At 42.6% G+C, this 15,899-nt stretch overlaps 1 protein-coding gene across 4 annotated transcripts in view; it reads left to right on the top strand.

Moving 5' to 3' along the window:
- The window catches only part of cep120 (centrosomal protein 120), a 37,722-nt gene that overhangs the window by 14,544 nt on the left and 7,279 nt on the right, over window positions 1-15,899 (top strand). For 3 of the 4 annotated variants that reach the window (XR_013964203.1, XM_080765483.1, XM_080765482.1), the window contains exons 17-20: window positions 1,037-1,159; window positions 1,713-1,811; window positions 11,637-11,782; window positions 14,845-15,899. The exon at window positions 14,845-15,899 is cut by the window's right edge. Coding sequence is in view for 3 of the 4 variants with exons in the window: in XM_080765483.1 (XP_080621609.1) it covers window positions 1,037-1,159; window positions 1,713-1,811; window positions 11,637-11,782; window positions 14,845-15,067 (591 nt within the window). In the remaining variant the exon portion in view is untranslated. The remainder of the gene's footprint in view (window positions 1-1,036; window positions 1,160-1,712; window positions 1,812-11,636; window positions 11,783-14,844) is intronic. The other variant, XM_080765484.1, reaches the window with a different exon arrangement.

Raw genomic sequence — 15,899 nt, 5'->3', positions numbered from 1 at the left:
CATCATTGAGAGCTAGTTATACATATATATGTAATTTGTAAGTTGATTAGCGGTATACTGTGGTTACTTTGCACCAAAAACCGTCCCAGCCAACCCGCCACTTTTGATGCGTATGCAAATAAAACAGCAAATTGTGCCTGATTTGCTGGGACCAGATTACATACATGACCATATTTCTTACGTCATCATTGAGAGCTGGTCATACATATACTATATATTTGTAAGTTGATTAGCGGTATACTGTGGTTACTTTGCGCCAAAATCCGTCCCAGCCAACCCGCCACTTTTGATGCGTATGCAAATTAAACAGCAAATTGTGCCTGATTTGCTGGGACCAGGTTACATACATGTATACACAGGAACATTACCTTTAATCCTCCCAACACTAAAACATATCGTCATTATGTCACAATCGAAGACCAATTACACTCTGGCATTGGGTCCTTTAATCCACATATTTCTTACGTAGCTAGTTATACATATACACACCATGTACTCTGGTCCCAGCAAATCAGGCACAATTTGCTATTTTATTTGCATACGCATCAAAAGTGGCGGGTTGGCTGGGACGGTGCATACGGACCGGGCGAAACTATTACTTGCGCGCTCTGCTTGCGCAAGTAACAAGATCACATTCACTTCCCACAAGCTACACAAAGTATTTGATTAAAAGAAAAACAGAACAGAGATGAAAAAAGAAATAATAATAATAATGATACATCACATAAGTTTTCTTTGTCCGTATGTCCCAAGCATTCTCTATATATTGTGTGTGTGTGTGTGTGTGTGTGCTCGCACGAGCGCGTGTGTGTGCGCCTTTTGTGTGGTGAATGTATCCACATTTATTTTCTTTTTTAACTTCTATTCAGTTTTCTTTGTATTCTCCTCTTTGCATTATAGATTCTTTATGTATGTGTCATGCACCCGAGGTGCCCAGCCCACATGGACTTATAGGACACACCATACAAATCATTGCTTCAAATATTGCCTAAGTGTACAATAAAATGATTGCATTATATTCTGTTCCATTCTCTAGATAGCAGATGGTGAGTCGAGGTATAAACAACTGGAGAAGGATTCTCTGATGTTACGAGAACAGCAAAACATCCGACCCGAGTTACGGCTACAGTCTGAAATTAACCTTCTGAAACTGGAAAAGGTAAAATGACTAGTATTAAGAACTTCCGATTAACAAAAAATACATCGTTGCATCATACCAAGTAGGCCAGTGCCCAATGGGCACTGCTCTAGTTAAGCTAATTGTGCTTGGCTGAGCAATGCAGCACGCCAGCACCTCAATTGGCCACATGCGGAAGCAGATGAAAACAATGGAGACAGTTCATCTTGCTGTGGTAACAGACAAAGAATTGTGATATGTCGTGGTAGACATGTTACATAGTTAGTTTTGTTCTTGCCACAATCAACAAGCCTCGGCTGTCTCGTTCACGCGCAACTCATGCTGTCCCACTCGGACAATAGTGATGTACAGTAATCATTCACATAAATATCAAACATGATGATAATTATCAGGCACCCAATCATCTGTTAGCAAATCAGGAGGTTTAATTGGATCTTTGAACCCCTCACACTACCGGGTAATCCGGTCAAATATTGTTCTTGTCTGGCTCTTAAGTAAGTAGGAAAAATAGTAAAATGATGTCCTCATCGTTTCAGCTGTGTTTTTATTGATGTATATGTTGGATCTTCTTAAGGCGGAACTGGAGAGGAAGCTGGAGGCTACCACCAAATCTAAGCTGTACTACAAGCAGCAGTGGGGACGTGCCTTAAAAGAGCTGGCCAGGTTCAAACAGGTATTGCAGTTTACATCAATACACCGCTGTATGATTGTGTGGTTATTGTGGACAAACATAGTCACTGAAAACATTAACATTAACTCTGTTGTCGGGAAGAATCCAAACTCCAAAATGTACAATTTTCAGGAAATGAGAAAAATAAAATTTTCAGGAAATTATGAAAACAGTATATTTTGAAAACAAAATACTGCCTCATCAAAGTTGGTGTTGTGACTTTATATATTGTCAATTCAGTATTTAAGTCTGACGTAATTTTGTAGTGCTATGTTACGTCCGGGTCCAAGTGGCACCAGCTCCCGTCCACATCTGAATCTTTTTACAATGACGTTATTTTTCAGAAAGTAAGACATTGAGGGTTAAAATGGGTCTTAATGCTTCCAATTTCGGTGACATATTTAGAATGTGTGCAGGCTTGAGTATGTTGAATCTAGTTTGCATTAATGAGGATTTAGTTGACACAATAAAAGGCGATAGTATTCCATGTGGGGCAGACGGTCTGTCACAGCCAGATTTGGGAGAACAGCTCAGCTTTGTTGTTGCGAGGAAAGTGGTAAAATGAGACTTTCGTGGTTGTTTTCGTCTCAGATTTAGTCCGACGGAGCGTCACAGTATAACTCTATGGGGACACAAAAGTAGGACCCGAAAGTATCTCAGGAGGGGGTGCTCACGTCACAGCTAAAATACTGAATTACTTGCATGAGAGGGGGAGAGGTGGACAGTTTGAGGGTCCAATGGAACTGAGAGGTTTTGTCCAAAGTGCTTTATACTACTTTTCATTGGTCATTACATTTTTTTAACCAACACACAGACATAAAGGGTGTCCAATAGGGGATGCACACACAGATTAGACACACCAACGGACCGCCATGCGGAAACAACAGTCGGACATGCGGTCGAACATGCGCTGCTCCCGTGCTTGCGGTTAGGGTTAGGTTAGGTTAGCGTTGGCGGTAGGTTGTCGGTCTAATAACAGTCGGACCAATAGTATGTCTCAACTAAAGCCTGTGCCCGTTCAAAAGCACTGATTTATGCAAAAAAAATAGGATCTTAAAAATTAAATCATTGTTATATCAGACAGTTAAACCCTTATAGACCCCCATATCAGGGTTATTAGGGACACATGTCCAATACACAATTGATGTTTTTGGATCTATTGAATGTGCATTATAGTGTTTATGGAATACAAAAGGTAAGGTAATAAAGCAAAAAGCAGTAAACAACCTGAATACACCCAAGTCGAGAGGACCGGATAACGGCCATTTACCTAAATAAGAAGAGTCTGTAAAAAAGGTAATTATTAAGTCCCCGTAGCATTTAATCATCTATCCAAAACGTCTCCCTTTGGGCCAACAATTTGGGGAGATTACCCCCTCTATGTGCTGTAACGTGTTCTACACCAACAAAGCAAAGTGTTGATGGTGAGCCATGGTTTGCTTCAATATAATATTTTGCATGGCATACGTTTTGAAGTTTTGTGTTCAGAGATCCATCATTTGAACACCTTTTTGTATGTCCAGCTGTGCCTTTCCTCACGGACAGGTGTGCATGTACCACATTGGTAAAATTAAGTGGATTTGAGAAGAAGTAGCAGTTGGTAGTGTTGTAGCGTAGTGCACACTGTCCACATTTAGGAAGAGTGAATCCATTTATCTCTGAGAGTTCTTCTGTATGTAAACAAACATACCATATATTACCAAATAACAGCCCATGCTCAAATAACCGCCCATCACCAAATAACGGCCCGGCTCCTTATAACAGCCCGGGGTCCGAATCAATTTTGCATATTAACGGCCCGGGCTACTATTTGGTAATATACGGTAATTCATCCTGGGTTCCAATTGTAAAACAGGCCAATGTTTAATTATTATTTATTTGGTTTGGTTTGCACAAAATATATAGTCGGTAATGAAACGGTCTTGAGGGCTTCACGGAATCCTCTGATTTGGCAGATTCTTTCCGTTTAGCAAAAGAAAAAACACAATGGGCAAAAGAAACTAAAACATGATGCAGTCATCATGAGTCAATTCAGAAATTGTGTAAAAACCCGCAATTTTGCCATGATCCTCCCAAAAATACAAGTTGATCAGAAGCTTAATTACACAGTTTACAAGGGAGAAATCATTCTACAATAAATTCATGGCTTTGGTTTCAGAGGGTTAAAGGAAAAGGTGAACAGCTTCTCCCAAAGTTGTCTACAATACAATTACATATTTGGTTCCTGTTGGAAAAAACAAGTTCACAGAGGATTTTCATTCAAACATAATGTACACATAATTGACTGAGCTGTCCAAGACTATGGTGACATTTGATGTGAATTGTATTTGATGCTGAATGTTTGCTTGAATGAAGACAGCTTGTGAGTACAGGCCATGTTTTTCCTCTCTGTTAGGGGTCACAGTTCACTGCTCTCAGGGGAATGACACGTCATACAAATATTTCTTCTGTTTATCTTACTCTTATCAAACATACTTCATTTGACCTACTTCAAGTTTTTCTGCAACCAGACGTTTGGGGGGGTTCATAAATCAATACTATCCATGTTTTTCTTTTCGTTTTGTCTCCCAGTAGACGGATTTGTTTGAGTCAGAAATGACAAAATGACTTTATTTTAGCCACTCAAACAATCATGCTTTATTTTCTTGAGGGAGAGTGGGCAGTGCAACTCCCCCTTGTATTTTTCCCTTTATAATGTATAAAGAGCGAGAGAGAGAAATAGTGAACATATTGTGAGGAACTCAATGTAAGAATTAAATCCTAGACTCGAAGCTCACAATGTGTCACGGTGCGACGCATTGTGAGCTTGTACATCAGCTATTTTCGTTGTGCGACACGGTGTGAAACCAAGTATAAATCAGGCATTAATCACTCAAACCTCAGCCAGCACGATTGTGTATTTTTGAAATGATAAGATCAGTTTTAAAGTTAAGTTAATGTTGCCCAGTAAAAACATGCACTCACTCAATATTTCGAGCAAGAGCAAGCCACATTCTCTTGACATTGAAGATATTTGTACATTATCCACCATTCAAGATAATTTTACATTATCTACCATAAAAGGTTAGAGTAGAATTCACATAACGTTATTCTCTAATACGATATGCATTATGCATAGTAGTGACATTTTTGGTGACGTTTCACAAAGGTGACTTTGCAAGCGTTGTTAACCGGCATACAAACACCATGCAAACTTTCAACTTGAAAGCAACAAAATGGAATACATTTGTTTATCCCATTAAACCTGGACAGCATCTCTGTCATTTTAGATTTGGACGTTGGTATAAAAAAACAGATATGCAAGCTATTTTTGAACATTTTAGAAAAATCTTGAAAGTGTTGAATAATTTTGAATTACGAAAAAGTGTGAGAACTAATGGGTTAAAAACTGCAGCTAAAGCGATTCCACCTGACGTGGGCAATATTTTATTCAGTGTAGTAGTTCTTGACGATGTGTCGCTAGGTCAGATATCTATTATCTGCTTGCTGTTGGAGGAGATTCATTGAGCTGGTCCATGTGTCAGTGTTAGGACCATGTGTCAGTGTCCATGTGTCAGTGTTAGGTCCATGTGTCAGTGTTAGGACCATGTGTCAGTGTCCATGTGTCAGTGTTAGGTCCATGTGTCAGTGTCCATGTGTCAGTGTTAGGACCATGTGTCAGTGTTAGGTCCATGTGTCAGTGTTAGGTCCATGTGTCAGTGTTAGGACCATGTGTCAGTGTCCATGTGTCAGTGTTAGGTCCATGTGTCAGTGTTAGGACCATGTGTCAGTGTCCATGTGTCAGTGTTAGGTCCATGTGTCAGTGTCCATGTGTCAGTGTTAGGACCATGTGTCAGTGTTGGGACCATGTGTCAGTGTTAGGTCCATGTGTCAGTGTCCATGTGTCAGTGTTAGGACCATGTGTCAGTGTTGGGACCATGTGTCAGTGTTAGGTCCATGTGTCAGTGTTAGGTCCATGTGTCAGTGTTAGGTCCATGTGTCAGTGTTAGGACCATGTGTCAGTGTTAGGTCCATGTGTCAGTGTCCATGTGTCAGTGTTAGGACCATGTGTCAGTGTCCATGTGTCAGTGTTAGGTCCATGTGTCAGTGTCTATGTGTCAGTGTTAGGTCCATGTGTCAGTGTTAGGACCATGTGTCAGTGTCCATGTGTCAGTGTTAGGTCCATGTGTCAGTGTTAGGACCATGTGTCAGTGTTAGGACCATGTGTCAGTGTTAGGTCCATGTGTCAGTGTTAGGTCCATGTGTCAGTGTTAGGTCCATGTGTCACTGTGTCAGTGTCCATGTGTCAGTGTTAGGTCCATGTGTCAGTGTTAGGTCCATGTGTCAGTGTCCATGTGTCAGTGTTAGGACCATGTGTCAGTGTCCATGTGTCAGTGTTAGGTCCATGTGTCAGTGTTAGGACCATGTGTCAGTGTCCATGTGTCAGTGTTAGGTCCATGTGTCAGTGTCCATGTGTCAGTGTTAGGTCCATGTGTCTGTGTCCATGTGTCAGTGTCCATGTGTCAGTGTCCATGTGTCAGTGTTAGGTCCATGTGTCAGTGTTAGGTCCATGTGTCAGTGTTAGGACCATGTGTCAGTGTCCATGTGTCAGTGTTAGGTCCATGTGTCAGTGTTAGGTCCATGTGTCAGTGTCCATGTGTCAGTGTTAGGTCCATGTGTCCATGTGTCAGTGTTAGGTCCATGTGTCAGTGTCCATGTGTCAGTGTTAGGTCCATGTGTCAGTGTTAGGTCCATGTGTCTGTGTCAGTGTTAGGTCCATGTGTCTGTGTCCATGTGTCAGTGTTAGGTCCATGTGTCTGTGTCCATGTGTCAGTGTCCATGTGTCAGTGTTGGTCCATGTGTCAGTGTCTATGTGTCAGTGTTAGGTCCATGTGTCAGTGTCCATGTGTCAGTGTTAGGACCATGTGTCTGTGTTAGGTCCATGTGTCAGTGTTAGGTCCATGTGTCAGTGTCCATGTGTCAGTGTTAGGTCCATGTGTCTGTGTCCATGTGTCAGTGTTAGGTCCATGTGTCTGTGTCCATGTGTCAGTGATATGTCCATGTGTCAGTGATATGTCCATGTGTCAGTGTCCATGTGTCAGTGTTAGGTCCATGTGTCAGTGTTAGGTCCATGTGTCTGTGTCCATGTGTCAGTGTCCATGTGTCAGTGTTAGGTCCATGTGTCAGTGTCAGGTCCATGTGTGTGTGTGTGTGTGTGTGTGTGTGTGTGTGTCAGGTCCATGTGTGTGTGTCCATGTGTGTGTGTGTGTGTGTCAGGTCCATGTGTGTGTGTGTGTGTGTGTGTGTGTAAGAGAGAGAAAGAAAGAGTGAGGTGTGTTTTTACACCAGAGCCAAATATTTAGCCAGGGTGAAGTAGACAATGTAATGTGCTGCTGGCCCATCAGTCCTCGGCAGCAGCTTTCTGTGTTCCTAATCAGAGAGAGACAGAGGGGCCATGCTAAGTGGGGCCTTTAGTCAGCCTAAGTCTAATGTAAACACGCACGCACGCACACACACACACATAGAGGGCTTATCTGCGCACTAATAACTGTTAGTGACATTAGCCAGCTGGAAAACTAGAGAGACACTTTTTCCTGCACCTTATTCTCTCTCTCTCCCTCTCTTCCTCCTCTTTTTCTCACGCTACCTTTCCTATGTTCTTACGATCCTCTTTCTGCCTCTTTCTTTTGCTCACTCTTATGTTATTTTTCTTAATTGATTAATTCGCTTTTTCATAATTTCTCTCTCCCCCTCGTTTTCTGACAGCTCTTGTGTCTCTATTCTCTATTTTTCTTTTTTTATCCATCCTAATTCTCTCTCTTTCACCTTCCCTCGCACACTTTTCTGCTCCTCTCTCCCTCCCTCCCTCTGTCTCTCTCCCTCCCTTCCTCCCCTTAAGTGCCAGATCATTGTAAAGAAAACAGGCTGTGATTTATGCAGCTCTAAGGGGGTTCAGCACTGAGTGTCACCCTGCTCCCATTCATCATTTGCAGGCTTTGTGTTGAGCAACAAACCAACCAGGCGCTAACTCTTTACAGTAGATGTCATACTAACTCTTTACAGTAGATGTCATACTCTGTGTTTTTAATGTTTTTAATGAAATATCAGTACCATGTTTACGTGACTATCCGTCTCTATCTGTGCTTGTTTGGTTTTTCTCTGCCCGGTTTAGCCTATTCATTCTCTCCTCTCAGCGCATGCCTTGGCCTGGTGTTTAGCCTATTCATTCTCTCCTCTCAGCGCATGCCTTGGCCTGGTGTTTAGCCTATTCATTCTCTCCTCTCAGCGCATGCCTTGGCCTGGTGTTTAGCCTATTCATTCTCTCCTCTCAGCGCATGCCTTGGCCTGGTGTTTAGCCTATTCATTCTCTCCTCTCAGCGCATGCCTTGGCCTGGTGTTTAGCCTATTCATTCTCTCCTCTCAGCGCATGCCTTGGCCTGGTGTTTAGCCTATTCATTCTCTCCTCTCAGCGCATGCCTTGGCCTGGTGTTTAGCCTATTCATTCTCTCCTCTCAGCGCATGCCTTGGCCTGGTGTTTAGCCTATTCATTCTCTCCTCTCAGCGCATGCCTTGGCCTGGTGTTTAGCCTATTCATTCTCTCCTCTCAGCGCATGCCTTGGCCTGGTGTTTAGCCTATTCATTCTCTCCTCTCAGCGCATGCCTTGGCCTGGTGTTTAGCCTATTCATTCTCTCCTCTCAGCGCATGCCTTGGCCTGGTGTTTAGCCTATTCATTCTCTCCTCTCAGCGCATGCCTTGGCCTGGTGTTTAGCCTATTCATTCTCTCCTCTCAGCGCATGCCTTGGCCTGGTGTTTAGCCTATTCATTCTCTCCTCTCAGCGCATGCCTTGGCCTGGTGTTTAGCCTATTCATTCTCTCCTCTCAGCGCATGCCTTGGCCTGGTGTTTAGCCTATTCATTCTCTCCTCTCAGCGCATGCCTTGGCCTGGTGTTTAGCCTATTCATTCTCTCCTCTCAGCGCATGCCTTGGCCTGGTGTTTAGCCTATTCATTCTCTCCTCTCAGCGCATGCCTTGGCCTGGTGTTTAGCCTATTCATTCTCTCCTCTCAGCGCATGCCTTGGCCTGGTGTTTAGCCTATTCATTCTCTCCTCTCAGCGCATGCCTTGGCCTGGTGTTTAGCCTATTCATTCTCTCCTCTCAGCGCATGCCTTGGCCTGGTGTTTAGCCTATTCATTCTCTCCTCTCAGCGCATGCCTTGGCCTGGTGTTAGGTTTAGCCTATTCATTCTCTCCTCTCAGCGCATGCCTTGGCCTGGTGTTTAGCCTATTCATTCTCTCCTCTCAGCGCATGCCTTGGCCTGGTGTTTAGCCTATTCATTCTCTCCTCTCAGCGCATGCCTTGGCCTGGTGTTTAGCCTATTCATTCTCTCCTCTCAGCGCATGCCTTGGCCTGGTGTTTAGCCTATTCATTCTCTCCTCTCAGCGCATGCCTTGGCCTGGTGTTTAGCCTATTCATTCTCTCCTCTCAGCGCATGCCTTGGCCTGGTGTTTAGCCTATTCATTTCACATTTCTTGCGGTCAGAATGATGTTCTCCTCTACCCAGGTGGTGTTGCCTACCTGGCAGGCAGAGTAGGGGGAAATACCCAGACAAACAATGTTGTTCCTTTCCTGGAAGCCTACAGTATGCAGTGCAGTAAAAGTCTTAGCATTGACAGTGAGGTCAAGTTGGTCTTTTCTTATCTTACTAGGACACTGACCTACATTAACATTTCTGTTTTCATCGGTGCAATGGAAGTTTTGATGTCTAATTACACATACTTGTCCTTCTTTAGAAAGAGTGGTTTTATCAGTTTGAGTTTTTAACTGTCACTCTTTGATCTTGGTGAGAAATTGAATACCCCACCAACCCGCACATCATGTGCATGCACGCTCGGTGTGGTCCAGTCTCTGGCATACAAGTCACATTCCCAACAGTAGTCTCACCTTGTTTCCTGTTCATCATTCTCAGCCAGTAGTGGTAGGAAGTATTGCTCATTTCAGTGTTCGGATCATTTTGTTTTCACGTTCACTAAAAAGATTACGGTAGTTCAAATGTAGGGTTGGAATCCTTTTAACAATTCCGGTGACCGGTTCCTTAACGATTCCATCTTTAACGCTCTGATTCCTTAACGGTTCCCTTTAACAATTCCTATAGGTGGTTCCAAATGGACCCTTACATGTCTAACTATGAGATTTACGGTGATCCTTGAAATTAAAACGAAAACGAAACACCGTCATTGTAATTGTATAGCGGACTTAAAGTCCACATACCAGCTCTGACAGTGTATATAATATATATATATATATTCTCAACTGCTAGAGGGGTCAAATCCACTAGCTAATAGATTCTAGATCCCAGCAGAACCTAGATGTTGCCGTTCTTGACTACATGGGCTAAAGTACAAGAATTTAGCAGCTAAGGTGGTGTAATTCGACTGGCTAGAGTTGTTGAGAGTGCTAGCGGCACCGTTTTCTCTGTCCATCCTATGGAGGCCCCAGTTGTAGCCTCTGCTCTAATTGTTACAGTGTTTGGCCTCAGATTGTCCTTGGCAGCAGCTCTAGACAAAATGTTTAGTGGGTTTGTTTTTCTAGTAATTAGCCCTAAACGTCTGTAATTCAGAACATTAATGTTCCACAGACAGCAAGGCCTGTGTCAACAATGCTGTGTGTATGTTGTATGCGCATGCGTGTTTCTGAGTGAGATGTGGAAACGGGTATGTGAAAATGGTGCGTGTGCGCGTGCAGCAGCCGTGTGAAATTTTAAGCTTTATAGAGAGAGAGAGAGAGAGAGAGAGCTGTGTGAAAATTGAAACATTCCATTTTTCTGTGAAGGAGAGGTGAGTTCAGCAGACATGCTGTATGAACATGGAGTTTTTCCCAGCCAGACCCAGTAGTGGTTCTCTTCTGTGTCAGAGGAGCCACCCGGTCCTATCACATTGGACCCTTTAAGACACAATGTTGTACAGTAGCTATGCATGATATAATCGGAATAGGCCATATCAGCCATCGGTATCTGATTGGTCTCAAAATAATCCCGACTATTTTAACACTTGGAAAAGAGTATAGACTTTATGAACAGACTTTGGACATTTTCAGAGCCTGTTTATTTTAATAAGCAGTTGTGTTCCGGCTTGGAACGTAGTGTAATTGAAGTTATTTATTGGTATCACAATCTTCTGTTTTTTGTTAATATTTTAAATAAAAAATACCATGTCATTTAATTTTTTTATGGTGCCACGGACGACAAGACGTCTTATTGCCGTCTTTGTAATGGATGCCACGGGCGTTAAGACGTCTCTCCCTTGGGAATTCATTTTTTTTTCCTCTATACTGTAGAGATTGTCTGCTAAATTGTAATTGTACCAAGTCAGACTCAAACCTGGGATATAGCCATTATGTGGTCACTGGTCAGTGGACGAACGTGATCTAGGTTTGTAATAATGTAAGACACAGAGGAGAAACCATCGGCAATCTAAAATATTTGGAGAGAAGCTGAGAAATGTTGCATATGTGTATTTCCTTCGTTTTCAGTTTTGTGTCTCCTTGCGCTTGTCTGTCTGTTTTGGTGTCGGTTTTTATTCATTACACTAGCATAATATGCATATTATGATATGGTTTTAGGGTGTTCGATGATCTTTTAAAACACATTTCTCAGCCCTGCTTCTGTGTGTGTGTTTAAATTCTTGGTTACTAAGCTCACAATGGATCACTTGCACGATGCATTGTGAGCTTAAGTGGTTAACTGCCAGGGAGCAGTATGTTTGAGTTGTCATACTTTGTATAAATTACGTTGAGAGAATCAACTAAAGCAAAATGGTTAAAAGCAATAATGTATGGTTGTGTATCTTCAGAGGGAGCAGGAGAATGCAATGGCACGTCTGAAGAAACAACAGGAGGAGATTGAAGCCATGAGGCTGCGTTACCTAGCAACCGAGGAGAAGGAGACGGTCCGGACAGAAAAACAGGAATTGGATGACATCAGAAATGAACTCAACAGGTGATGATGATGATGATGATGATGATTTTGATGATGACAATCCTAATGTTGACAAAGTGAACTTATCTGTGCTAAAGCAGTAGTTCTCAAACTTTTTCAAGGACCCAAACCGTAATATGTATTTGGCTGCGGACCCCCACTGCCTGTGCCACCCCTTTAGAATATTTGTGTTGATAAGCTCAGCTGCACAACTCATTTGGCTGGGGACCCCTTAGGACCTTCCCAAGGACCCCTGGGAGTCCCCAGACCCCACTTTGATGATGTGCTAAAACATGACCTTTTTTGTGTTGTGTTTTTCTGATGGATTCTCGCTGCCTTCCTCTCTTGCTCTCCTTTTCTCTTTCTTTCTTTATTTTCACAGTGAAACCAAACTATTTGAACTTAAATTGTAGTTCTGTCTCCTCCAGGTTGAAACAGACTCATTTAAATCGTAGTTGTCCTCTCCCTTCCAGGTTGAAACAGACTAATTTAAATCGTAGTTGTCCTCTCCCCTCCAGGTTGAAACAGACTCATTTAAATCGTAGTTGTCCTCTCCCCTCCAGGTTGAAACAGACTCATTTAAATCGTAGTTGTCCTCTCCCTTCCAGGTTGAAACAGACTCATTTAAATCGTAGTTGTCCTCTCCCTTCCAGGTTGAAACAGACTCATTTAAATCGTAGTTGTCCTCTCCCCTCCAGGTTGAAACAGACTCATTTAAATCGTAGTTGTCCTCTCCCCTCCAGGTTGAAACAGACTCATTTAAATCGTAGTTGTCCTCTCCCTTCCAGGTTGAAACAGACTCATTTAAATCGTAGTTGTCCTCTCCCCTCCAGGTTGAAACAGACTCATTTAAATCGTAGTTGTCCTCTCCCTTCCAGGTTGAAACAGACTCATTTAAATCGTAGTTGTCCTCTCCCTTCCAAGTTGAAACAGACTCATTTAAATCGTAGTTGTCCTCACCCCTCCAGGTTGAAACAGACTCATTTAAATCGTAGTTGTCCTCTCCCCTCCAGGTTGAAACAGACTCATTTAAATCGTAGTTGTCCTCTCCCTTCCAGGTTAAAACAGACTCATTTAAATCGTAGTTGTCCTCTCCCCTCCAGGTTGAAACAGACTCATTTAAATCGTAGTTGTCCTCTCCCCTCCAGGTTGAAACAGACTAATTTAAATCGTAGTTGTCCTCTCCCCTCCAGGTTGAAACGGACTCATTTAAATCGTAGTTGTCCTCTCCCCTCCAGGTTGAAACAGACTCATTTAAATCGTAGTTGTCCTCTCCCTTCCAGGTTGAAACAGACTCATTTAAATCGTAGTTGTCCTCTCCCTTCCAGGTTGAAACAGACTCATTTAAATCGTAGTTGTCCTCTCCCCTCCAGGTTGAAACAGACTCATTTAAATCGTAGTTGTCCTCTCCCTTCCAGGTTGAAACAGAATCATTTAAATCGTAGTTGTCCTCTCCCTTCCAGGTTGAAACAGACTCATTTAAATCGTAGTTGTCCTCTCCCCTCCAGGTTGAAACGGACTCATTTAAATCGTAGTTGTCCTCTCCCCTCCAGGTTGAAACAGACTCATTTAAATCGTAGTTGTCCTCTCCCTTCCAGGTTGAAACAGACTCATTTAAATCGTAGTTGTCCTCTCCCTTCCAGGTTGAAACAGACTCATTTAAATCGTAGTTGTCCTCTCCCCTCCAGGTTGAAACAGACTCATTTAAATCGTAGTTGTCCTCTCCCTTCCAGGTTGAAACAGAATCATTTAAATCGTAGTTGTCCTCTCCCTTCCAGGTTGAAACAGACTCATTTAAATCGTAGTTGTCCTCTCCCCTCCAGGTTGAAACGGACTCATTTAAATCGTAGTTGTCCTCTCCCCTCCAGGTTGAAACAGACTCATTTAAATCGTAGTTGTCCTCTCCCTTCCAGGTTGAAACAGACTCATTTAAATCGTAGTTGTCCTCTCCCTTCCAGGTTGAAACAGACTCATTTAAATCGTAGTTGTCCTCTCCCCTCCAGGTTGAAACAGACTCATTTAAATCGTAGTTGTCCTCTCCCTTCCAGGTTGAAACAGACTCATTTAAATCGTAGTTGTCCTCTCCCTTCCAGGTTGAAACAGACTCATTTAAATCGTAGTTGTCCTCTCCCCTCCAGGTTGAAACGGACTCATTTAAATCGTAGTTGTCCTCTCCCCTCCAGGTTGAAACGGACTCATTTAAATCGTAGTTGTCCTCTCCCTTCCAGGTTGAAACGGACTCATTTAAATCGTAGTTGTCCTCTCCCCTCCAGGTTGAAACGGACTCATTTAAATCGTAGTTGTCCTCTCCCTTCCAGGTTGAAACAGACTCATTTAAATCGTAGTTGTCCTCTCCCTTCCAGGTTGAAACGGACTCATTTAAATCGTAGTTGTCCTCTCCCCTCCAGGTTGAAACGGACTCATTTAAATCGTAGTTGTCCTCTCCCTTCCAGGTTGAAACGGACTCATTTAAATCGTAGTTGTCCTCTCCCCTCCAGGTTGAAACGGACTCATTTAAATCGTAGTTGTCCTCTCCCCTCCAGGTTGAAACAGACTAATTTAAATCGTAGTTGTCCTCTCCCTTCCAGGTTGAAACAGACTCATTTAAATCGTAGTTGTCCTCTCCCCTCCAGGTTGAAACGGACTCATTTAAATCGTAGTTGTCCTCTCCCCTCCAGGTTGAAACGGACTCATTTAAATCGTAGTTGTCCTCTCCCTTCCAGGTTGAAACGGACTCATTTAAATCGTAGTTGTCCTCTCCCTTCCAGGTTGAAACAGACTCATTTAAATCGTAGTTGTCCTCTCCCTTCCAGGTTGAAACAGACTCATTTAAATCGTAGTTGTCCTCTCGCCTCCAGGTTGAAACAGACTCATTTAAATCGTAGTTGTCCTCTCCCCTCCAAGTTGAAACGGACTCATTTAAATCGTAGTTGTCCTCTCCCCTCCAAGTTGAAACGGACTCATTTAAATCGTAGTTGTCCTCTCCCTTCCAGGTTGAAACGGACTCATTTAAATCGTAGTTGTCCTCTCCCCTCCAGGTTGAAACGGACTCATTTAAATCGTAGTTGTCCTCTCCCCTCCAGGTTGAAACAGCAGGAGGTTCGATTCGGTCCCTCCTCCTCCGGCCCCGCCCCTGGCCACTCCCAAAGCCCAGCCATTAACGAGAGTGCTGACGACCACCTGAGTCGCTTGCTGGAAGAGAGAGACACGTTGTTGCGGACAGGAGTTTACACACATGAAGATCGCATCATTACTGAACTGAACAGACAGATACAACAGGCCATGACTGAACGAGGGACTCACTGACTGGCAGAAATACACTTTAGTGACTTCTAATTCTATTCAGTATATTGGGGTTGCAGTGAAAGATTAATTCAACCAACTCTATTTTATGAATCGCCAATGCTTCAGCACAGGTTTTATGTCTGAACATCAGAAGCTGCAGATGACTGACCTGACTGATTCTCTCTTTTTGCCAAACAAATTCACAAACTGTGTTTGGATGAAACAGTAGACAAACTAATGACTGTATCATCTTTTAGCTTGACATACAGATCGGCAGAACATCTACAGCAAGGACACGTGATTTAGTTTGACAGATGGTTAAGTCAAAGGTAGAATCTTTTTTTATTTATATTTTACATTACAGGAAAAACCCCTCTCTTTTTTTTATGTGTTCTAAATTTGTTTGTGCATTTTTGATAGTCCTAAGACAATGTTTTTTTCCTAATAAGAAATATAAAATATGTTTGTGTACATTATTAACTTATTGAACATTATTTTGTACAGTAAAAATATCATACAGCATTTTGAGCCCAGTTAGTTGTAAAGTTGACCAAAAGGTTTGTAACAATTAAATTCAATGGGCTTTATTGGCATGAGAAAACATACGTTTACATTGCCACCTTGTAACACAAGGTGGCGCTATGACCTCAGAAACAGCCAAATCCACCTGTCCACTAGAACCTGTCTGCCAACTGAATTCATTATTTTTATGACTAACATTTATGCTGCTGACTAACAAGCTTCTTCAATAAATTATTTTGTGATACTATGCTGTAGATTATTTTTAATCTTGTCCTCTATTATCACCATTTGTAAATAATTCTTAGCTACATCAACTAACTGAACCCACACA

The sequence above is a fragment of the Protomyctophum bolini genome (genome assembly GCF_963924005.1).
Source record: "Protomyctophum bolini genome assembly, chromosome: 6".
Classification (NCBI taxonomy): Eukaryota; Metazoa; Chordata; class Actinopteri; order Myctophiformes; family Myctophidae; genus Protomyctophum; species Protomyctophum bolini.
Note: the sequence above shows the minus strand (reverse complement) of the source record. Positions and strands in the feature narration are given on the sequence as shown.